We start from the raw sequence: 25636 nt of genomic DNA on the forward strand, positions 1-25636 counted from the left end.
TTAATGCAATTCTTGGTTAATCCTGATCAACTGTAATCAGTTATGTTACTGGGTTGTTCTTGTGTTGCTGGTTTGAGCTTTATATCAGTCTGTGTGGGCTCCGAGGAAGGCACCAGCTATTGAAATGTCACTCTTGAACATCATAACCCTCAGTATTGATTAGGATGGGATAACCTAACTTTGGCTGTTTCTTTTTTCTATTATATTATACAGCCTGATTTTTGGCAACTCATTCCATAGTGAGAAGCTTAGCAGCTTCTCTCTCTAATTTAGTACATTTTTGATTCAGGTGTTTCATTTATATTAAGATTGTATTAAGTGAATTTACTCCAGTCAAGGTAGTTACTAACCTGGCCGATACAGGATCTTTTCTCAATCAGTACTGTAAATCAATGTGTTCTGCTTATATTCTCCTGTGAAAGAGTGCTTATAAATGCTAAGTCATCTCTCTACTATGTAGCAATAGTTAAACTCCCATGCTAAAGAGAGTGAGCATTTTAAAATTAACTACATTGGGGCAAGAGCAAGATATTTTACCTTTTAATTACAAATTTTTTTAAGTACCTCCCTTTTAAAAAATGTTTAGTGCTACCACAATTTAAAGTTCGCAGGTACTCAATCCTAACCATCTCTCAGGTATGAGAGTAAACAGTAAAACCACACACTTATACAACTTTGTCACTATTCAGTAAAGAAATTTAATACAGGTCTACCAAACCACAGAAGAGTAATCACTGGTGACTAGTTTTCTATAAGAAGTGAATCATGACTAAATTTTAATATTTTTTACATGTACACTGTGTTAAAATCACCACCCAGACAAAGAAGAAAATATATCTATGCTGGTGGGTCTACTTAAAAAGTTATTTTATATCCTCCTCTCAGCATTCATGAAAATAACGCAAAATCAACATTTTTACAAGTAGTTATATTTACCTAACATAAAAGTTATTTGTATATAGACTCTCCCTGACAAAGATTTATCACTTTATTAGGAGCACTTGGTAGCCACATGCATAATCAGGCTACAGAGGTTTAATATATGGTTTCAATCCAATTCTCTTGCGTATTAGTAAGCATTAGGATCTCTGCCCTGGACTACTGCTCTGTAATGGAAGTGGAATGTAAGGACATGAGGAGAGAGATATTAACAGAAACCTCCACCTCAGAATTAATAAAAAGAAACTAAAGGGTTAATGTGTCCAGTAACATACTGTTTGTTCATTCTGTGTCCACAGACTCCACATATCAGGTCAGGTCAACACGGGTGGCTACTGTGGTTTGTCCTCGTAGGTTCTGAGCTGTACAAATGTAGTTGCCAGCATCAATGGTTTCGAAATCTTCAATGGCAATAACACACTTGGAAATTCTTGTGGTATGCCCAATTCCTCTGTTGATCAGCCTCCAAGAATCTTGGATAATCACAGGCCTTTCATGCTGTTTTAAAAACACCCACATAAGGAAATGATGATGTATAATTCTGCAGACACTATTTAGTGACAGTACACCTCTACCCCAATACAACGCTGTCCTCAACAGCCAAAAAAATCTTACTGCATTATAGGTGAAACTGCGTTATATCAAACTTGCTTTGATCCGCCGGAGTGTGAAGCCCCGCCCCCCCAGAGCTCTGCTTTACTGTGTTATATCGAGTCATGTTATATTGGGGTAGAGGTGTATATTGTTAACAGTATTTCATTTCAAAACCCAAAACAAATGCTCAGACATACGAGTCTATTCTGAAAGTCGGATTAATTAAGTGAGGAGGCTGAGGGTGTTTGGCGGTCATTACAGCAATTTTCCTACAATAAAAGCTACAGGCACGGTTGATCACTACCATTGTATTCATCTTAGCTTTTCCATTTAGAAATCCCGGTTTTACATTCGCTTTGAGTTTAATCTTGTCTCCTCTTGAAGCCACAACCAAACTGCATGTTCTCCCTCTGCATTCATGCCTTCACTTTAAGGGTTAACACAGCTATTTGTACCCTCTTGTGCTAGATAAGGCTAGGAAGACTTTCATCCCCAGGTACGCAAGTTTGGGCTATTTGGATGATCCAGTACATTTACAACTTTGGCCTTATCTAAACTATGAAAATAGCCACATTTATATCAGTCAGATCATGGTTGTGGCCCACTTATGTTAATGCTTTTTCCATGCCTGTGTGAACAGATACGATACCTATCTTAGAGAATCATGTTTTAGACTTGGAATCTACTAGGGTGAAAGCTTGGTTCCCTAATGTGGCTGTGGATTTGTTCTATCCAAACAGGATAAAACTGTTTAGTCTAGTTAGACTGCCACCATTTTTGTAGTGTAGAGATGACCCTTGTGTTAATTTTACAGCTGAAACAGTATTCATGAAGAACTTTCTAGACAGCAGAGTATTATACTATCAAAAAGAGTTATTGTGTTGCCTTCCATTAAGCTGTTTCTGATATATTCAATCTAAAATGTAAGCAAGAATGTTTAGATACATGGGAACAGACAGCTGAGAGTTGGAAAGCCATTTCGCTGATCTGATAGGGGACACTGGCGTACAAAAAAATCCTTTAACATTCTGATTTTTCAAGATAGAATTTCCCTCGATTCTCACCCCAACCCCCACCATCCAATGAGGTTAGAGACATGGCAGAAATTGACCCAAATGTTTATGTGCAAAATTTGATGTAAAGAACTGAAAATACAAGTTTCTGGTACCAAATTACATATGTGGGGGGGGGGAGAGGGGGTTCAATATAGAGAAATCCTGCTGTTGGATTACAATGTAAATGTCTAAGGCAACAGCTTTTTCTGCTTGCATCCACAGTGCTGGGAAACAAAACTTTAACCATGTTGGCTTGTGCTCCCTTGGCAACCAGGATGAACCTGGTAGGAAATGAAAATATTTTCAAGCTCTGCAGTATATTTATGCCAAAAAGAAAATGAAAATTAAACCCAAACACGTTTAAACTGTATGCTTCTCTCTTCCATAAGAGTGAGGCACCTTTGGAAGGAAAGACAGACACGTTACGTAGATTAAGAATAGACTGTCTTTCTAGTGTTAATTTAGTAGCCATTTACAAATGCTAAGATTATTTATACAGGACCTCGGGACATCATATTCACCTTCAGATTAGTTAAATTGGAGAAAGTTTGCAAAAAGGCAACTGTCATGGAGTGCAACGACCAGTACATTATCCAAAGAGAGTCCAATCTGCATTTATGCTCAGGAAAATGAGCCAGTGTCTAAGAAGCTGTGTACTCTAGTCAGTTATCCAGGCTATTCGCAACAAGTCAATCAAGCCAGTCAATTATTAGCTTAAGAGCCAGCACGTCACCTGTTAACTACTAACTGGCAGATTCTTAGATCAGCAATAACATTGCAAAATGAATAATCTCAACTGGAAAATACTGTAAGTAGGGTTGGCAGAATTTGATTTTTGTAATAATTTCAGCAGATAGTAGCAATGTTTATTTTCATGTTTGTTGCTTTTTTTTGTTTTTTTATTGATTTTAAATTTCCACAGTTGTGGGAATTTATGGAGTCAGACAATGAGGGGATCAAACATTTAATGACAGTAGGTATTGAAGAGTTAAAAGCCCTATAACCATTAACACCCAAACTGTCAACATCACATTCAAAATCTACAAAGTAAAAATCCTTAAATCAGTTCTCAAGCAGCATTTCTTAATTAAAATTTCCAGATAGGAAAAGTATTATTGATGGAAATATTTTTGTCGGTTTGTGTGTGAATGGTGAAATCAATGTTTACTGACATTTACTGATAAAAATCTAATGCTTCCAAGCCTACTTGAGAGTCTCTTCATTAAGAACTATCTCCTACTCACTTGTTAGCAAAAATATTACATCCCTGAGAAATACAAACAGATAGAAGTTTTAAGTGTTGATGAGCACTTACGGTTGCCCAAGTGCAAATTCCACAAATACAATTACAAAAAAATCAAGGAAAACACCAGATAAGCCAGCTATCATTCACATTCTTTGGTTGTTGGATTTGTACTAGAGCAACCTTAACTCAAATCCTATCACGTTTTAGTCTGGAAGACTTCTCCAGTTATTTTATTAGCTATTTCTCAACCTGTACAGCTATCGATGCTGATATTATCCTCTCAGTACCCTTCCCCAGCAAGCCCTGTTCCTTCACATCTTCCCCCCAGTCACCTGCTCCTCCACATTCTGCCCTTTCTCCCCATTCTACTTTGTATGAAGGTCAATATAGATCAGTACCTATTTATAAAAGATTCATGAGGCAGCAGTCATGTAGATGGAAGAAAGGTGGTTGAAGAAATGAGGACTCTGAGAAGCAGGGTTGAACCCCACTTCTTTTCTGTGGCCTCACAATCTCTCTCAACTCCCCTGATCTGAGTCCAATATGCCCTCTCTCTTAATAGCCTCTATGCTTTGCAGAAACTGACAGGCAGGTAGGAGGAGAGAACTGATGGAACTCAACCGTTCTGGTGGCTTTTTCTTTCAGAAAACACAGGATATATCAAATCATGGGAAGAACACTGTTAAACTAGAAAATTATCTGCACTAGCCCTGAAAACATTGGAGGTTGTAAGGACCGGGGTTCTCAAAAGAAGAAAGAAAGAACTCAATGAAAACAATTAAAAAAGGTTGTACTTAAAATATTTCCTTTGCCAAAAGTTAAATATTTAACTAAGACAATATCATACATTGTTAACACTGCTATAAGTGTAAAACTCAATGCAACCTAAATCATAAGAGCTACTTAGACACATCTATAATATTCATTCTGCTTGGGCAGAAAACTGACAACAGGATTGTTCCCTTCCAGCTCCAGATATAACTGCTGTAAGCAAAACTGTTTGTTGCAGTAGATACATGGATGCATGCTGACCATGACTGCCCATATACAGCAAGAGTGATAAATTCATGTATTTGTCAATCTGCAAACTATGCCTAGCACTGAAGCTGCTTATATTTAGGATGTTTTCTTGGGAGAAAACTTTTATTTTTCCTTATAGAAGCTTAAATTCATCACATACTGATCATGCCAGAGAGGCATCAGGATCGTTTACAATTATGTACCAACTGCGTTTAACTCCTTGGCCTCATGGCCAGGGTGGTAAGACCAGTGGAGAAAATTACTGCCAGAACATCCTGCCACCTGAAGTTCAAACCAAGGGCAGGTTTGCAAGTGAAAAGCTATTGTCGACTGTCAGTGTGGTACAGAAGGGGAAGAGTACTTACTGATAACATGAATAGCCTCCAATGCTAGAACACAGAGATCAGAGTGAGTTTGTTGAATGGAACCTCACAGTAAACGGCACATACATGTAATATGCTCCACGTGAGAACCACCACCACCAGAAAAGTTTCCAAATGGCTCTTCAATGGTAGCCCCTCATAGAAGCATTTGATATAGTCCAATACAACAGACCAAGAATAGCAAAGAACTCTCGATGCAACTATACTTCACCATATCTTAAATTTTTCCCCAAAAGGAGAATAATGACTCATCAAGAGACTTTCTTAAGCCAGAGATAAATCACTTCTTGTCTGAGAGAAGCTGGTGGCCTGGTAAGCATTCACTGTTTCCCGTCATACCTCACCCAGCTTGATTTTACTAGCCCAGATACAGCTCTCAGGTTAGCGGGCATTTTTACAAGTAACTTCTGGCCCTCAGTGAGGAAAATGGGCTGAAAAAAATCAACCAGATAGTATGTTGCTTCCTCCTGATGTGACCCTGCTACTAGAGAGCCGGACACTGCACTCGGATCCACCTTGCCTTACTCAGATAGAAAATACTGACTGGTATTTAAAATGTTGTGAGAGTTTACTCTTAAGAAAAAATGCACCTTCCCCTTAGAATTGTGTGTCTTACCTCTTCCCCTGGGTACTTCCAACTGAATTCTACTTCTATGTCTGGTTCCCCAAGAACTATACAGAGAACATTAACGTTGTCACCACCTTCTGCTTTGTTGGATGATGCCACAATTGTTGTCAATGGTGGACCACTAGGAACTGAATGAAAGGTGTGGGTGGAAGGAAGGAAATAAATGTCCAAAAATCAATAAAAATGTTAACAAAAAACCCAACCAAACAAAACTATCTGTGGGCAAATTTTGCTTTGATTTATCTGGGCTCTTTCACATTCTCTATTATCCTTTTTAGCTCCAATTGCTGTCGGAATTTATTGTGCACCACAGGTTCCTATCCAGCCATAATAAAATGGCTTACCAGTGTGCACCTAGTTTTTAACTTAATAGTATAAGCCTTATGCTTTCCTATATTAGCATACATTCTGGCAAGATGTTCTACAAACAGACAATTTGAAAAGTACATTTTTATTTTAAAAAAAAATCAGACTGAATTTGCAAAATTCCATAATTACAATTAGTTTGTTTGGTTTTTTCAAATTCACATTTGAAATCTTGCCCCATAAGCAACTCCAGCAAGAGAAATAGGCTTAAATGTAAATCTATGGAAATCATTCATCTTACCTTCCACATACAGTAATTGATACTTGATAGAAATCTGAGGTGCTCCCCGTGATTCTGCTCTACAATAGACCACTCCTTTGTGGTCAGAGGTGGGGTGTTGATAAATAAAACCCTTCTTCACATCATAGATAATATTAGTTCCATCTGTTTTGATTTCTTCTGCTGGAAACTCCCTATGCAGAGTTACTTTTGCTGATGGGATGGTCACTCTGCAAGGGATTACTGCTGGTTTATCTGGGTTCAGGTAGACAATCTCGAAATAACTGGAAGTAGGTACAAAGAGCTCCCCTTTATCTATATAAGAAGGTAATGCAATATAATAATTAGCTAAAAAGAAAAAAATATAAATGATCTTATAATATATAAAAAATGAACCTATGGGAGGAGAAATTTACTAACGATAATGAAGTTCAGATTTTGCATTAGCAGTAATTTATTTCTGTGTCCAGAGTATCTGGCAACAATCATTTTAACATACGTTACAATTAATTAAATCTGTCACCATGGACTTGTTTTTTAAAAAAGTAAAAACATGTCTGACGGACAAAGTAATACGCAGTTTGGCTTTAATCACTAAATTTAGAAACAAATAAATGTAGCCTTCTTTGCCTGTTTCATAAAATGGGGGGAGGGATTGTATCTTTAAAAAAATAAATACCACCACCAATTTTGGGATCAGGTTTTGAAACAATGCAGACTTACACAAAAAAGTCCTAATGAGTTATCTGGCTCTACTTAAATTCATCCACCCTTTTACAAAGGGGAAAGTAGAAAAACACCAGGAGTTTTATTATGGCTTCTGACAGCATTTGATTTTGTATTGTGCTTGGGTACCAGCTGGAAGGTCCCTTGGAAATACCTAAGATTGTAGATACAGACTGAAATACATAGAGTTTCAAAACAATTAAGTAACTAAACAATTCAAACATTTTAGTGCTGTTAGGTATCAAAAACAAGCAGTATTCTAATATGTTGACATATTGCTAATAAATGCAATTTTTAAACGCCTTAATATTTCCAGCCTGAACACAGTATGTTGTAAGGTGGCTTATCTGATTATTCCAACCTTTTGAAAAGAAAGAGAAGTCAGTGTTCCAAGGTTGTTTCAATAAATGGCTTCCATATAATCCCCTGGCTCCAACTTATTTCTGAACCTTATTACAAACAATCTTATCTTAGTCATCTTATGCTGTAACACTGAAGCATTTGCCAGCCAAAAACAGTTTAGCTCTAATCAGGCTGCAAAGTTTGTTTTTATCATTCTTAATGTTTTCCATTAGAAGAACAAATTAACCATTTCCTTTAATCACCAATAGTGTACTAGGTAATAACACTAGATTGTTACTTGACTTGCATAAAAACTAGGGCTGTCAAGCGATTAAAAAAATTAATCACAATTAATCACACTGTTAATAACAGAATACCATTTATTTAAATATTTTGGATGTTTTCTACATTTTCAAATATATTCATTTCAATTACAACACAGAATACAAAAAGTGTACAGTGCTCACTTTATATTTACTTATTTATTTTTGATTACAAGTATTTGCACTGTATTCCCATTCCAGGGGACATGCATCCATGCTGATGACGGGTTCTGCTCAATAACAATCCAAAGCAGTGAGGACAGAGATGTTCATTTTCGTTATCTGAGTCAGATGCCACCAGCAGAAGGCGGATTTTCTTTTTTAGTGGTTCAGGTTCTGTAGTTTCCGCATCGGAGTGTTGCTCTTTTAAGATTTCTGAAAGCAAGCTCCACACCTCGTCCCTCTCAGATTTCGGATGGCACTTCAGATCCTTAAACCTTGGGTTGAGTGCTGTAGCTATCTTTAGACATCTCACATTAGTACCTTCTTTGTGTATTGTCAAATCTGCAGTGAAAGTGTTCTTAAAATGAACATGTGCTGGGTCATCATCCGAGACTGCTATAACATGAAATATATGGCAGCAGGGCCGCCCAGAGGATTCCGGGGGCCCGGGGTCTTCAGCGGCGGGGGGCCCTTCCGTTCCGGGACCCGCCACCAAAGTGCCCCGAAGACCCGCGGCAGGAGCCCCCCGCCGCCGAAGCGCAGCCCGGTCTTCGGCGGTAATTCGGTGGCGAGGGGGGGGGTCCCCACCGCGGGCCTTCGGGGCACTTCGGCGGCGGGTCCCGGAACAGAAGGGGCCCCCCGCCGCCGAAGACCGGGCTGCGCTTCGGCAGCGGCGGGTCCCGCTTCTCCCCCCCGCCCCGGCTCCAGCCTCAGCCTCTTACCTGAGCGCGTCTCCGGCGGGGCTGTGAGCTCCACGCCAAGTGGAGGCAGCTGCCCCGCCCTCTCCCCACACCGCTCTGAGCGGGGCGGGGCTCAGGCCCCATTGGAGCTCCCAGCCCCGCCCCCTCACCACGCGGCTCGGATCGGGGCGGGGCTCAGGGGCCCCGGCGGAGACTCAGCGCTTGATGCGCTGAGGCTCCAGGAGAGGGGCGGAGGCGGGAGCCGCCGCTCTTCTCTTGGGGGCCCCTGCGGAGCCCGGGGCCCGGGGCAAATTGCCCCCTTTGCCCCCCCCTCTGGGCGGCCCTGTACGGCAGAATGCAGGTAAAACAGAGCAGGGGACATACAATTTCCCCCCAAGCAGTTCAGTCACAAATTTAATTAACGCTTTTTTTTTTTTAAAAAGTGTCATCATCATGGAAGCATGTCCTCTGGAATGGTGGCCGCAGCATGAAGGGGCAAATAAATGTTTAGCATATAGGGCATGTAAATACCTTACAATACCAGCTACAAAAGTGCAATGCAAATGCCTGTTCTCATTTTCTGGTGACATTTTAAATAAGAAGCGGACAGCATTATCTCCCGTAAATGTAAACAAACTTGTTTGTCTTAGCAATTGGCTGAACAAGAAATAGGATTGAGTGGACTTACAGGCTCTGAAGTTTTACACTGTTTTGTTTTTGAGTGCAGTTATGTAACAACAACAACAACAAAATCTACATTTGTAACTTACACTTTCATGACAAGGAGATTGCAGTACTCCTATGAGGTGAATTGAAAAATACTATTTCTTTTGTTTATCATTTTTACAGTGCAAATATTTGTAATAAAAAACACACACTTTGATTTCAATTACAACACAGAATACAATATATGTGACAATGTAGAAAAACATCCAAAATATTTAATACATTTCCATTGGTATTCTATTGTTTAACAGTGCCAGTAAAAAACTGATTGTGATTAATTTTTGTAATCAAGATTAGTTTTGAGTTAATCGCATGAGTTAACTGCGATTAATCAACAGCCCTAATAAAAACCATAAATATCTAAGGACTAGGGCAGCGATCAACTTCAAGCTTTGTGGGCTAGTACATATATTTACAGTAGTGGCTCTGCATCTTATAAGGCTCATATGTGAGAAGCAAAAAACTTGTGTGAAATCCTGACTTCAATGGGGCCAGGATTCCACCCTGGGAATGTAATATGCATTGGGGGGGGGGGGGGGGAAGCATATTTGCATTAGGATGTCATGAGAAGATGCGTCTTAACATGTTACTTTATTTTCTCCCACAGAAGTTTTCTCAGAAGGAAATAAAACAAAAGGGAAGCACTCCTGCATTGTTTAAGTTTTATTGCAGATTCTAAAATTAGAATATTGTATCTGATTTTTGCAAACTATCCACTTTCTGCTTCCCTAGACATGGTTTGGGGTATATATTTAGAGTAAAGCACAGGGAAGTAGGCACATAAATCACATTATTGTTAATTCTTTGCTTAATTTCCTGCTCATTCCACCAGTAATGTATCCCTAATCCTGCCTTATGGACAGACAACCCAGGCATTTCAGTTTATAAACCCAATGAATCCATTACCTGTGAAAAAGATGTATGTTGAGCCTGTTTTAGACTCATCCTTCTTGCAGCTGGAGCCATTACACAGAAGAAGCCAGCAGCTATATTCACCAGTGTCTGCTGCAGTAGAATTTGCAAGGATCAGCTGACCATATCTGTCAAGCTGCTTAATGCTAGGGAGAAGAGAGACATAAAACACAGCCAAGCACACATATACTTCTTTGTACATTTTCTCACTTCATTTCTATTTGTTTTTGCTTTTCTCTCTTTCATTCTGTAACTGGCTATTTACCGCATCCTTCCCCTAACAGGGGCATCATAAACCCCTGATCCTGAATTCAAGGGTGGAGGATGAGGTTATAACAGGTAAGAGCAAACACATGGTGAAGAACTGGCAAAGCTTTGTTTGTTATATGTATTATTACTATTGTTGGTTTTAGTTTTAAGTTAAGGTTAGAGGGAGGTGAGGAATGGGGAAGTAAATAAAGGAGTGAGGAAGAGAAACAAAAACAAACAGACATTTGAGAACGCCATTTGGGATCAAACCTGAAGCAAAAGAATATCAACACTGCCAGCAAGACATACTAACAGGACTAGCAGGGATCAGAGTGGTATCTGATGACATTCTGGTACATGGATGCTGGGACACATGGCAGAGGCTGTGACAGATCATAATCATAAGCATAGCCTCATCTGTCTACTAGAAAAAGCCAGGCAAATAAATGTAAAGTGACATAAAAATAAGATGGCATTGTGATTGACTGCAGTACCAGACATGGGACACTTGCTGACCTCCCAAGGGCTACAACCTGGCCCCCTAATGCAACAGATGCCTATACCTGAAGATATAATCAGTTCAGAGACTATTAGGATTTGTAAGCTATCTGACAATACTTCTTCCAAGAATCTCAGGTGTTTGTGGACTCCTGTGGTGACTACTGGACAAAGATGCAGCCTACACATGGTTACTTCAACATGATGCAGCCATCACATGTACCAAGGAGTCAGAGACTGACTATCCCATCCTGAAATACCACTACGTGAACAAAGAGAGATGATGCCAGTGAGATGGTGCATTGGGCATCACTCCTACAAAACTGACAAAAGTGACACTTTTGCATCAAGATTACTATCACCAATGGAACATGCTCAAATGGAAAAGGAATGTCTTGCAATAGTGTGCACATGAAAATTTCATCCAGTATGTTCAAAGTTGGGACACCATTGGAGTAGAAAATGACCATAAATCACTAGACAGCATTTTTAAAAAGCTACTGCTGGTGATCCCAAAACAGCTGCAGCAAATACTTCTGAAAGTCTACAGAACCCAACAGCTTAGATGTATACTACAAGAAAGGGACTAAGATTTGCAAAGCTGAATTCTTATCTAGACCAGTCTTGCAGCATGAAAATATGGCCACTGAACAAGAATGAGATACTCAATCTAATAGAAATATAGAAAAACACAACTGACTTGGTTGATGCTTTCTGTGTCAGTTTCAAGGCAGGAGATGGACAAAGTCATTGAACAAACCAAACTACCCAAGACAAAGGTTTACAAATGCTCACATCCATTGTTCTGGCAGGATGGCCAAACATCAGAGGAGATGATCCATCTTATTCTCAAAAATACTGGAACTATTAAGATCAAATGAGCATTCAAGACAGCTTCTTATATAAAGGCAGTTGAATCCTAATACCTAGATCACACAGAACAGAAACTCTTTCAAGAATACATCAGAGCCATTCTAGACAGAAGTCCGAATCCAGAAACCCAGAGATGCTGTATAATGGACAACATGGCCAAGGATTTCAGAGACCTGGTGAGCTGTTTTCATACATGTGGGGCAATGCAGGCCAAGCAGCAAAAAGAGACAATGAAAATACACAGTATCCCCAACAGACCTTGAAGAAAATTAGGAATGGACTTTTTCACCATGAACTACAAAAACTCTCTCATTATTGTAGACCGCTATTGGGAACTAGATGAACTGTCAGACTCTATTGCAGTGCCTATCATGCACACAGCAGTGAAGGAATTCAGTGGGTGTGGCATCCCAAACTATGTTGCTTCAGACAAAGCCAAATCAGCAGTTAACATTGCTAAGACTGTATTAAAGAAAGCTGCAAAAAGCAAAGAAAATATGATAAGCCATTTTTGAAAAGGAAAAACACTCCCATGGAAGGCCTTAATAGCAGCCAGTACAATGCTTGATGTGGATGTGTGCCAAGAACCCTCCGACTGCCAACTGTCAAAGGGGTTACAGGAATATCCTGATTCTATTGTGCACATTCTGGTTCAAAGAATGTAATGTGAGGTCTCTAATGAAAGCCAGGATCACAGTGGTTATTAGTATCACTGTGAGATGTACGTACAGATACTATGTAAGGAGGGGTGTGTGTGTGTGTGTGTATATATATATATATATATATATATATATATATATATACACACACACACACACACACACACACACACACACTGAAAATACACTCTTAGCATCTGTATCAAGGTATAAGGCACAACTAAAGGTGAGAAACAGGTTTTCTGTCAGACAAAAGATGTTTATTCATCTACCTGATTACATGTACATTGAGTATTGTGTCATTCACAATGGTTCACCTATAACCAGTCTGAACTGAATGTGAATTAAGAATTGTGAGAATTTCAGAGAAAAAAATCTAACAAAGAGAAAAGGAGCGGCGGAATGCAGGAATCCTATCTGGTGGTGCACTTCAGACGTTCACTTGACTCTATTTGGAGGTCAGAGAAGACACCTAGGCTCCTTTCACTGAGGATGCAAAAGAACTGTGATTTTGCTTCATGAGAAATGCTGGTTGAAGATGAAGAAGAGAACTTTGGGTGAGATAAAACTTCAGGTGAGACAAAACTTCTATAGAGAGGACGTTAACCATGTTAGTTAAAATCACGACAGGCCTTCTAGAGACTAAAATAGTTTTATCTGTTTAGTTCCAATATTCTTATTCACGATCACTTGAATCTCTATTCTTTTATAATAGACATACTTGTAGTTAAAACAAGAATAAGTTTAAGTGCTGTGGGGGGTCCTTACAAGCTGGTGTGGTCTGTTCCTTGGGGCACAGCACGGCTAGTAATCCTGTGAGTATTCAGTGGAAGAGGGGTTAGACATTACAGAGAATGGGGGATTGGTGTGTGCCTATTGATACCTATACAGAGAGAGCCAGGCCTCCAGAAGTTTGGAAAGTGGTGCTCGAGTTGCCAGAGGCTGGTGGTTTCAAGGAGCTTATCCACAGCAGGCACAGACTACTTCATGCTAAGGAGAGTTAGTGGTATGGTACCTTGCCACCCTGGGTACCTCCTAGGAGTGAAAAACGGTGAGATCTGATCAGCAGGATATGACGGAACACAGGTCAATAAGCAACTGATAGATATCAGAAGTGACTCTCAAAACACCATACTACAAATAGAACCAAGTGCAAGACAGTCTCCTATCATCACAAGACAACTCAGGTTTGCGCCCACATCAAAACACCTGCAAAGTACAATACTAAGACATGAAGGAACAATCTTCTCAAAACCAGAAGAAAACTCCTTAGTTGCCATGCAAATTAAGAGTCCATTAAAAAATGAGTTGTTAAGTGTGATGATATAGATTTTAATGTAGGTGTATTAAAATGTTAAATAAGTAAGCAGGTAATGGTATTTGACACTGAATCCATATTCTTCATAGTAATATATGATAGGATTATGGCATAACTATGATATATTTTATGCAAGATAGGTCATGTAAGATATCATTGAAAAGGTTATGATTCACTGAATAGGATTATCTTATTTGTATGTATGTATCATTTTGGTATCTGATGTTAGGAATATTGTCTATGCATCTATTACAAATGTGTTTACACCTGGGGAATGCCCTCTAGGCAGAAAGCAATCAGTCTAGATGGCTGGCTGGGAAGGGCCATTAGGAAGAACAATAGGTCATAGAAGAGGGATTTCTAGCCTGTGAAAGGTATACCTGCAGTTTTAAGCTGCAAGGGCAGCTTGCCTCAAGAATCTCTGCAAACTGCCTAAAACAACAATTAGGGTGAGAATTTGCTACTCATATCCAATCTCTTTAGTATATTAAGCTTATATTGCGTTTTTGTTCATTTTCTAGGTAATCTGCTTTGATCTGTTTGCTATCCATTATAATCACTTAAAATTTTTCTTTTGTAGTTAATAAACTTGTTTTGTTTTCTCTAAAACCAGTGTGTGAAAATCATTACTTGGGGCAGAAAGCTGTGTATATTCCTCTCCACATTGAGGGAGGGGATGAATTTCATGAGCTTACACTGTACAGTTGTCTGTGCAGCGCAAGACGGTATCATTTTGGGTTTATGCTCCGGGGGGGGGGGGAAGTGCCTTAGGAACTGGGAGGTGCTTTAGCTGAGCTTTCCCCTGCAGAGCTGATCTCAGCATGTGTGTGTAGTTGCAGTTGGGTGTGTCCTTACCTCTGCATGTGCTGGGAGGAGCTTGAGGGCCTGTCACAGCAGTACAGTGTCAAGGGAGGCCAGGCTGGTGGGTCAAGCAGGCTCAGTGTTATCCCACTCTCAGGTAGCACCCAGGGAGAACCCATCACAGTATTCATGACTACTTTTGCTATCTTAAGTAAGTGTGAAAAGGGGATGTTATGATAAATAGTTTTCCAGAGGGAGCATTATAGCAGGATTATATACAGCCACATCTAAGAATTTAAACAACTTTAATTTAAGGAAGTGCTTGATGAGAGAGGCCAGTATACGTGGAGCAACAAATAAGATTTGAATATTGCACTGACTTAGCTCTCCCTCCCTTTCTTTTATGTTTGCACACTGAACAGACAGCAAAGACTGCAAATTGAGCATAGACTCATTGGAGGAGCCAAAAGACATCGGTCTTACTAAAAGGATTATTTTATGAAGTGCTGAGTACCTCCAATTCCCATGGAAGTAACTGAACATTAAGGGTTTACAAACACCTTGTAGGACAAGCCCTAAATTCTTTAGAACTAGCCAACCATCTGTATTAGTACAAGATACATTATTGCACTGCATCAGGTGGATCCTTGCAGTCAGGCATTCTCTAACTGGAGAGCTCAGTGTTTATTATAATTTTTTTTGTTTGTTCATTTGATGTATCCAAATGATGACTGTCGTTTAACTTGTTTTTACTGTGGCAAAGGACAGCAAAAGACTGAGTCTACTTGTATATTCACTGACTGACTTATATGGGGATGGTTCCTCTTGGGGTCTAATCTTCCCAATTTTAAAAACAGTTCCAGATTTATCATCCCTGGAAGACAAGCCAGTCCATCAAATACAACTTGGTAAGCTCTAAGCAACTTTGCTGCAGGAACATCACAGAGTATTGTTTGCTCCAGATGTTTTGCTTGTGTGTCTATTGTATGAATAGTTTGCTCCAGGTTTAGTGTCACTAGGTTAATGCATTCATTTGTTTTAACTCTAAGCAGTGGCTTCTGTGCTGTTTGTACTACATGAAATTTCAGCCTGTATACTTTTTCCTTGGTATTTACATTATTCTACTGGTATTAGTAAATAAATAAAAATAATAATAATGTGCTCTTATATTGCATTTTTCATCAGTAGAACTCAAAGCTCTTCACAAAGGAAATCAATATCATTATGCCCATTTTACAGACTGGGAACCTGCACAGTGAAAAGTGAAGTGCCTTGCCCAAGGTCACCCAGAAGACATGTGACAGACTCAGGTATAGAACCCAGATCTCATGTCCCAGTCCAATGCTTCAGCCACTAGGCAACTATATAATTTTAATTTGGCTTTGCAATTTTGCTTTCTTCTCTTAGATAATGCTGAAGAAATGTTTGTAGCCTACAACATTCACAGTTGGAATTCAATGTCCTGTTTGTGCACAGATGCCATGTTTTTTTGTATCTGGTGCTAGTCTGACTTTAAAAGCATTTATTTTTGCTGTTTTGCACATTGTTATATGTGCAAAATCACATCTTCTTGGTGTTGTAATATTTGGTTTGGGTTTGTTTTTTTTAATATTTTTAATTTCTGATTTCACATTGCTGCAGGGGTCAACTCACTGCTGACACTACATTCAGTGTACAAGCACAGAAAGAGCGCTAAGAATGCAACATTCAGATTTTATTCATTCCTCCTATACTATTCTCTGTCATCAAGCACTTCCTGAAAGTAAAGATCTCTAAGCTCCTAGATATGACCCTCTACATAATCATGATATAACATCCCTGTGGGGAAGCTATTTATCATAACACTGCCAAGAGATTCCACACAAGGAAGGTGAGGATAATTTCTATGTAAAGGGATTGCAGAATGCATCCTGTTCACTCCTTGCATTCTATTTGGTTGCTCAAGACACCAGTAGTCACTGCTGAAAGTCTGGTGTTTTGTGAAAAAGTGGGACATCAAAACAGAAAAGTTCTTTTTGTTAATTATTTGTGGTCTGGTGCAATCATTAGCTCCACTTGTACTTAGAGCCCTTAAGTATTATGAAAGCAGACAGATATTAACAGCGAAGGTACTGTCATTTTCTCATTTTTTTATGGGGCCCAATTCATTACTTCTGAATGCTTGGGGCTGGCAATAGTGCAGTGATAATCTACCAAAAGGTGGCAAAAGAAAACATACATTTTAAGTGACATAATTGAAAAGTAGTACAGAATTACTGTTAACATCCAATGAACTAACACCTCTTATATACACAAAAAGTCAAGTTATATGTTTGTTATTCTGATTGAAAGTAAACTCCCCATGGCACACCAGGCCTTCCTGTGTGTGATTTTATATATAAACACACACACACACACACACACACACACGTGCTGGGGGGGAGGGGTGTTAAATTATGTCACTAGTTTTGAACTCTTTCGTCTTCTTAGGGCACATCTACACTACAGCAGATACAGTGGCACAGCTGCAGTGTTGTAATATAGACACTTTCTACATCAACAGAAGGAGTTTTTCTACTGATGTAGTTAATCCAGGTTTCCAAGATGCAGTTCCTAGGTTGAGAAGAATTCTTCTATTGAGCTAGCTGCATCTACAACTGGGATTATGTCTACGTAACTATACCATTTAGGGTGCAAAATTTTTCACAACCCTGAGCAACATAGCCAGGTTGACCTAATTTTTAAGTGTAGACCAGGCCTGAATTAAATTATTTGCATTAAGCCACTGTCAGACACTATACATTTCTGTTGCAGAGTTAGAGATGATGTGAACAACTAATTACAGTTTGTGATTACATAAACATATGAACTGTAAGATATTCAATACTAAACATTTACAGTACCGAGAAGCAATTATGCCAGAGGAACTTTACCTCTGCCAGTTAATGAAGACTGCCAAATACAGCTGGAAATCCCAGCCTATCAAAAGAAATAAGGTCAATGTTAATTAATTCATGATACAATGTGTTCTATTTAATTGCCTATAAGCCAGTAATCAATGGAAATTTCCTGGTGAGATGGCCAACATTAAACATGTAATCCTAAAATCTGATTATATCTGCAATAATTAAAGCTTTGAGACTTGTAACATTACTATCAAACAGCAGTAGAATAAATAGGGTTTTTTATTAAATAAACTATAAATGACAACTGATATATAACTGATCAGAGTTCATAGGACAATCTTTATGTGCTGTCTTCACTTGCATGGATTTTAGAGTTGTAAAAGTCAATCAGGATTCAAATATTTGCTATATTCCACATCAAATGAGCTAAATGTTTTTTATTCAAAATATTCAGGACAGTTTAAAGTAAAGTAACCAACCTAGTTCATTATGCTGATTCTATAAAGTCACCTTATTAAAATCAAGTAATCACCATACATTTCAGAACTTATGGTGATCTGTAAACATCATACACCAAATTTTCAAAACTACCTCTAAATTTCAATGTGCATGTTTTACTCCTGAGGGAATTGTGCACCAAAAAAAATAAAAATTCTGCGCACAATATTTTAAAATTCTGCAAATTGTATTTGGCAGTAAACAAAGGTGGACCCGCCAGCATGGCGGGGGGAGCACAAGCCCTTGGCTGCATGGAGGTGGGAGATCACCCTGCAGGACCCCCGCCCCCCCGGTCTCCCAGGATAGAGACTTAGGGGTGAGGCTGCACCAGACCCTGACACAGGGCAAGAGCTGCTCCAGAAATACCCCAGGGCCCTGCCCCTCTGGGCCAGGCACACCAGGTATGGGGTAAGAGGGTTTGGTGTGGGGAAATTTGGGTGTGGGCAGCTCAGTGGGGGGTCCAGTGGGATGGTGCTCACCAGAAGGGAGTCTGGGTGTGGGAGGCTCAGCACAGGGGTCTGGGTGCTGGGGGAGTGGGTCTCGGTGGGGTGGGCGTCCAGGTGCAGCTGATTGGGGCTCATCGGGATGGGGGATCAAGGTGCAGGGGGCGGGTGGGGGTTTGATGGGCCTGCTTAAGGGGGAGCCCCAGCTGCTGCTGCTCCTGCTCAGGGAACACCACATGCTGGGCTCCTGCTCCCCCACCCCAATTTTTCTATCCCCTTCTCTTTCCTATACCATCCCCCCTCCTTTCCCCACTGTCTCCTGCCCCCTCCTCTCCCTCCCATATCCCCCTTCCCTCTCCCACCCTCCTTCCTTCCCACCTACCCACCCCCTTTACTATGCCGCACTGCAGGCATTCACTGTTGTACGGCTCTCAGCACACAGGAGAGCATGACTGGCACTAGGACCCAGGAGGTGGCTTACAGTGAGGAGAGAAGCAGCCTCTTTCAGGCAGGCAGCTCCATGCTAGCAGAAATGGAGGGAAGGGTGGCAGCAGCATGTGACTCTGTTAGCCCCCCCATGCATGTTTGGGGGGGTGATACCACCCCAAACTACAACCACAGGCATCCCCAACGCACAGACACACACCCCTGCGCAACTTCCCTTTGCTTCCCCACCATTTTCTGTGGGGACACAAATAAATTTGGGGGGGGGGGGATATAAATTCCATGCATGTGCAGTGGTGCAGAAGTCCCCCAAGAGCAATGTTTTAAACACCTGCAACACAGATTTGTGCATGCAGATTAGGTTACAGCATGGCACAACTGAGAACCTGAAAATGGCTCATTTCTAGCTGTCACCATCTCTTATGCTTCAGAGGAAGGTGACCCAATAAAAAAACAAACCCACCCCAGAATATATTTGGAGAGGAGGAGGAGGAGGGATGAAATCCCTTTCTGACTCCTCCAGGTGACCAGCTGAAGCCCTGAAGCATGAGATTTAGAAATATATGACAAAAATCTCACGATCCTAAGATGAAAAGTGCTATAAAATATGTAATTCTATGACTATTGTTATTAACAGATCCATGAAAAAAAAAAGAAAAAAAAAAGCAGAGACAAGCACAAAGCAGCACTTCTCCTGCTGGTTAGGGGAAACAAAACAAAGCAGAGCTTGTAGTAGAAGCAGGCCTGAAATCAACTGGAGCAGGGGTCAACAACCTTTCAGAAGTGCTGTGCCGAGTCTTCATTTATTCACTCTGATTTAAGGTTTCGCGTGCCAGTAATTCATTTTAATGTTTTTAGGTGTTTTTCTATAAGTCTAAAATATATAACTAAACTATCGTTCTATGTAAAGTAAATAAGATTTTTAAATGTTTAAGAAGTTTCATTTAAAATTAAATTAAAATGCAGAGCCCCCCAGACCGGTGGCCAGGACCCAGGCAGTGTGAGGGCCACTGAAAATCAGCTCGCGTGCCACCTTCAGCACGCGTGCCATAGGTTGCCTACCCCTGAACTGGAGTTTTGCACTGATTTCAGTGGGAGTGAGATCAGCCCCTATATTTATTATTAGGCCATTTATAAGAACGTGAATCCTCTCGAATGCTATAAGGGGTATGTGTACACAGTACTGCAGAGCAAGCCTCTCAGCGCTGAGCAGCAGACTCCAGCTAGGGGGCTTGAACTAGTGCTCTAAAAATAGCGGTATAGACAGTACTTTGAAGTTGCAGCTCCAGCTGGAGCTTGGGCTCTGAGGCCTATGCCTAGGCTCCAGCCAGAGCCACATCTTCAAAGTGCTGCCTATACAGCTATTTTCAGAGCACTCCCCAGTCTGTCATCTCCAGCTGGGAGGCTCACTCCAAAATGCTGTGTAGATATACCCATGATGTTAAACCACAGCCTCTTCAGTGTCAGGCTGGCCATCTGTCCACAACTGGACTGGAAGTTGGTGACCACATGAGACACAAGATTGCATAGACATTTAAAGACAGATACTCTCTTTTGTCAGAGCTCCACACTCGAGGGCAGCTAGGAGGGCACCAGGGAGCCAGTTATAGCTTCCTGATTCTAGGGGCTGGTCTGTGCTGGCCCCAAGATAAATTAGAGCAGACTTAGGTGCCTCAGGGAGCGTTTGCCAGTAAAGTTCTGTCACACACCCTTTCCCCATCCCTTATTTTCACTCACACGCCATAGCTGTGGCTCTACATTTAAATTCAGTATTTTCTTCCTGCCCTTTCAACACTGAAGCATGCATGTACCATAAGATACTGTTTGTGAAGTGTTGTATAGAATTTAGTTTTATTCAGATTTATTCTTTATGGATGTCCAACCACTCTAAGTTATGTTGGGGCCAGCACCTACCAGCCCCTAGAATCAGAAATCTGTAACTGCCCCCCGCGATGCCCTCCTAGCTGCCCTCCAGCGTAGAGCTCTGACAAATGGAAGAATCCATCCATAAAGGAATGTAATGGCAGTTCTGTTTCCATGACACAGTCACCCCACATTGCACCCGAGCATCTGTTTTGCATTAGAGGGACTCGCAAGTTAAAAATCATGGTTTTAAAAAGAAATTATCCATAGCGGTCACAAGTTACTTTGGATTTTAAAAATTCAGTTTTAACAATCTAATTTGATATTTAATACTTTGTTAATACTAATCAATACTAAATTGCTGGAGGGGAAAGGGAATTCTTGGACATTAGAAATTGACTAGTCAGTTTCACTTGTGTTTACAGTCAAATTCTAATTTTTCATTTTCAGGTTCTCAGTTGTGCCATGCTGTAATATTTGGGTCACAAATGCTTAAAAGGGGAATGTTTCTTTGTTAAAAATATGTGCAATTTAATTTTAAAAGAAATAATAAAAATATTTAAAGAGATTTTAAACTACAAGACATTTATATTTGAATATCTGAGGGCAAATTTGACTTGGAAGTGTCCCTTTACAGTCATTTGGGGGTTTTTTGGTTGGTTGGTTTTTGCTTTAAGGATTTTACATGAGGTGTCCATCTATATTTTAATGGGTATTTTAAAGGAAACATCGTCAAAAATGAGGTGTCAAAATATACCTGTTGTAGAATAAGATATTGAAAAGTAGCATCCCCATTTACCAGGAGCACCTTAAACAAATCATTAATCAATAGCAAGATATGTAATGAGTTCTATTATTCACACAGCACAAACTAAACTCCTAAAGTCCTGTCTTAGCAAGCATTCACATCAGTGTAAAACCTGAAAGTGGTGGTGTTGTTGTTATTGTCGTGCCCATGCTCTGCTCTGGAATTTGGAAGGGATGTCTCCAAGAGACAACAATTCTCCCTCTCTCTTTTTCTCTCATTGCAGAAGTTACAAATGTTCGTAGTTGTGGAAATATTCAAGACTGTAAAAGTGTCTAGTTTCCAACTGCAAAAAATCACCTCCATCTCATAACGTAAGTGTACTCATTACAATGCATTTACAAAGCCTGAACTATATCTATAAAATTAAGAAGCCATATCCACTATTATGACCATTTTTTTCTTCTTATAATTATATCCTTCATATAAATCACCTTTGTCTTTTAAAATATCATCTAGGCTGCAGTCTTCCCCTTATCATGTTGGTGTGTTGAATGCCTGATAAGAATAGAGTGGAGCCAAAATGTCTGGCTCTTATCCCCACCCCGCTCACTTTTATATTTTCTGTGGGTGGGTACAATTTGTGATTGCCAAATTTAAAATAGCACAAAACCACATGGCTTCCTCTCCTCCCAAGGAACTCCTTATCGTATACAGAAAGGGAATATAACTCATCTTCAAAGAGAGATCTCTCCCCCAAGAACTCCCATGTTAAAACACCCTGTTGGCATCAGATCAGGTTTAACTTTAATAAAAAATTTAATGTTTAAAATTAAATATACACAAGTTAAGAAGGTACTGTACATCTGGGGTCAGGCTTGATTTATGAGGGATTACAGGTATCGGTTACAAGGATGAAGAGATACATACATATCACATAACCAGCATAGACCCAGATTGCGGTGCAGGATTTTTAAGAGCGTCAGTGAATAAGTGGGCTCGGGTACGCCACCCATTGAATGTATTAAGAGTCCAAGTTAGTATCGGTGTAGCAAATAAGTACATTATTACAATAATATCCTCAAGACCCAAAAAGATTTGAGTTGCTGCCAGAGACTTTGTTTCTAGAAACTCAATTCTGAACAGGGCTGACTGCCCTCAAGTCTTTTTGTAGCTACTGGAAGCTGAGGGTATCAGTACCTTAAAGATCAGGCTCCCTCCAAGAGCAATTTTCAGCTTTATTTTTTAAACTCTTATTTTTATAGTTTTCCAGCACAGCTGTTTGAACTATTCCCTAAAGACCCATTGTTTCTGCATAGAATTCTGTTTCACAGAATGTTTTTGCCAGCCTTAGTGCTTTACTAAGATATGTATCTGAGTACCTCACAATCTTTTTAAAGTATCAGAGGGGTAGCCATGTTAGTCTGGATCTGTAAAAGCAGCAAAGTGTCTTGTGGCACCTTATAGACTAACAGACGTTTGGGAGCATGAGCTTTCGTGGGAGAATACCCACTTCATCAGATGCAATCTTTTTAAATGCATTTTAGCCTCAACTGCCCTGTGTAGTCAGAAAGTCAAGAGTTAGGAGAACCAATGGCACCTTTCACAAGAATTGGGGAATTAAACCTGGTTTCTTGGTAAAATTTCAGTGCTGTCTGTCCATCTATGGACATGTATAGCTCTCATCACCATAATATGAGTACCCCACAGCACTCTGAAGTAGGGACGTATTATCCCCATTTTACAGTTACAGAACTGAGGCCAGGGTACATTAAGTGACTTGGTCAAGTCTGTGGCTGAGGCAGGACTTGAACCTACATCTCAAGTTTCAGTCCAGACCCTAACCAATAGGCCATCCTTACTTTCTTATGAGAGGGAGTGGGCAAACAAATTCCCTCCACAGGGTCAATAAACTATAGTAATCTTAATTTCAGTTCTATAGTGTTGTTCAGTTTTGTATTGTAGTTTTATAAAGCTTGTGTTGTACACCTCTAATGTGGCTACGTTTCACTGGTGGCTAAAATGATCTGACTGCTTTAATATCCTCCATTAAAAAATGGTATCAATATACAGTTTTTATTATGGGATACATTTTACTGGACTCAAGCTGTTAAAGAAAAAAAAACCACCCACACAATTCACTATCAGAGTTATAAGATACCCAGAGACATTGGATTGGGCCTCTCTCTCTCTCTCTCTGTGGATTAAAGAATAGCAGGAAGGGTAATTAGTAGCTAAAAGTATTGCTTGGGTAGTTTTAAAAATCCCATATCTGTCAACATTTACAACACAGTGTATCCCGATTATATTTCTGCATTTGAGTCAAAGAGAAAGTGATTCTGTCCATTAGCCAACAAATCAGTCACAGGGACTTCACCTTGCAAAACTGCAGGGAGACTAAGTGGATAGATTCTAGTTTTATTGACAGTAAAACTACCGAACTAAACATTGATGGGACTGTTGCAAATGAAGACACCACCTAGAATGGCTATAAGATATCTTCTTATAGTTCTGTACCTCCAACAACTCATTTATTTTATGCACTGACATAAACAGGGCACGGAAGTGTTTGGGATTTTTTTTTAATCATTTGTCATTATGTTGGATCTAAGGGCTGCTCTACACAGTGGAGTAATGTCCCCTGTGGCGGTGTGATTTTTAAATGGCACTAACATGTTGTGCACTAATTGGTACATTTAATCAGCCCTTGCTGGTACACACTAAAGGCTCCCTAGTATGCTTTAACTTAGTATTGGGAAACAGCACTAGGTTAAAGCATGCTAGGGAACATTTATTGTCCACCAGCAGGAGCTACATGGACCAATTAATGCACAACATGTAGGTGCTTTAAAAAAATCACACCCCCATAGGGCACATTACCCCATGTAAACAAACCCTGTCGTGTGGGTGGGTGGTTATTGGTGCCATGTGATTGAACAAGGGGGCCACTTGGTGCCATCAGGTCATGACTGCCATTCATTTACAAGGAATAGTCTCGACAGTCGTCATAGGTCACCAAGCAGATGTGCTATTTTTGGTCTTGTCCTATCCAAAATGGGGTACAGGGCTATCGCAAGCCACACCTGGGCAAGTATCAAGTTCCAGAACCAGTCCTGCTCATAAAGTCTATATGCTCTCTTGTGTTTTATTAACTGGACTCTAAACTTTTTGTTGTTAACTTATTCGTGATTCTCTCTCCTCCTGGGAATTTTGGAAATGTTAAGGCACCCAAATTATTAATTCATGGAGAAGTAGTGTCTCCTAAGGATAAGAGGTCTATCAACAAAACTGCTGAAAATCATCATTTAATGTCAGTAATTTGTGATGAGAGTTCTCTCTTTTCCTTCCTCTCACGTTTTTCTTTTTTCATTAATAATCGGTTCTGTTTCATCCCTGAAAAAACTACCACAGATTAATAAATGATTACTCCTTGTACAAAGATATTCCTTTACTTCTAGTGAGGCTGTTACATCTAGAAATTGTGTCCTGGACAAAGTGATGATATTTTTGCTGCTTATGAATAGCAGCTAGCATTTCTCCACATGGAATATTGTGTTTTAAAATGGAATAGAAAGAATTTGTTTTTAAAATAAGGGAATGCTTAGCACAGCAAATCTGCTTATTGCAGGTAGTCCTTAGCTTCAAATCCATATACAGTGAAATATACACTCTCTTTTAAAAGATAAATAGCATTTTCTACCCTCAAATCATTCTGCAAATAGTGATTGATCTATTAATTAATACAACTAGCTCTGACACATTTTCAGTTACTGTACTAGTTCAAAAAACCTTCATCTGCTCTCCTAAAACCAGGAAGTAAAATTCACATTCTATTTAAAAAACAAACAAACACTGAGTTTGTTTTACATCTGTGCCTACTAGCAATATAGCAAGAAGTTTAGGAGATTTAGCTGAAGATATTCTAAGAGATAGTAAAAATGCATACCACTGTAATATTTTTAGTTTACACCTTTTCCACCACACTCAAAGATAATTAGGGCCCTACCAAATTCACGGCCATGACAAACACATCTGACC

The 25636-nt window shown here is 39.8% G+C and overlaps 1 protein-coding gene across 4 annotated transcripts in view; it reads right to left on the minus strand.

Annotated features, from left to right (window-relative positions):
- Positions 1-850: 850 nt before the first annotated feature.
- Positions 851-25636, minus strand: part of PDGFRL (platelet derived growth factor receptor like) — a 47130-nt gene continuing 22344 nt past the window's right edge. For all 4 annotated transcript variants that reach the window (XM_045017234.1, XM_045017235.1, XM_045017233.1 and 1 more), the window contains exons 3-6: positions 10317-10468; positions 6473-6766; positions 5854-5993; positions 851-1437 (exon numbers count right to left, since the gene is read on the minus strand). In XM_045017234.1, the coding sequence (XP_044873169.1) occupies positions 1249-1437; positions 5854-5993; positions 6473-6766; positions 10317-10468 (775 nt within the window). In that variant the 3' untranslated portion in view covers positions 851-1248. The remainder of the gene's footprint in view (positions 1438-5853; positions 5994-6472; positions 6767-10316; positions 10469-25636) is intronic.

The sequence above is a fragment of the Mauremys mutica genome, chromosome 5 (genome assembly GCF_020497125.1).
Source record: "Mauremys mutica isolate MM-2020 ecotype Southern chromosome 5, ASM2049712v1, whole genome shotgun sequence".
Lineage (NCBI taxonomy): Eukaryota > Metazoa > Chordata > Testudines > Geoemydidae > Mauremys > Mauremys mutica.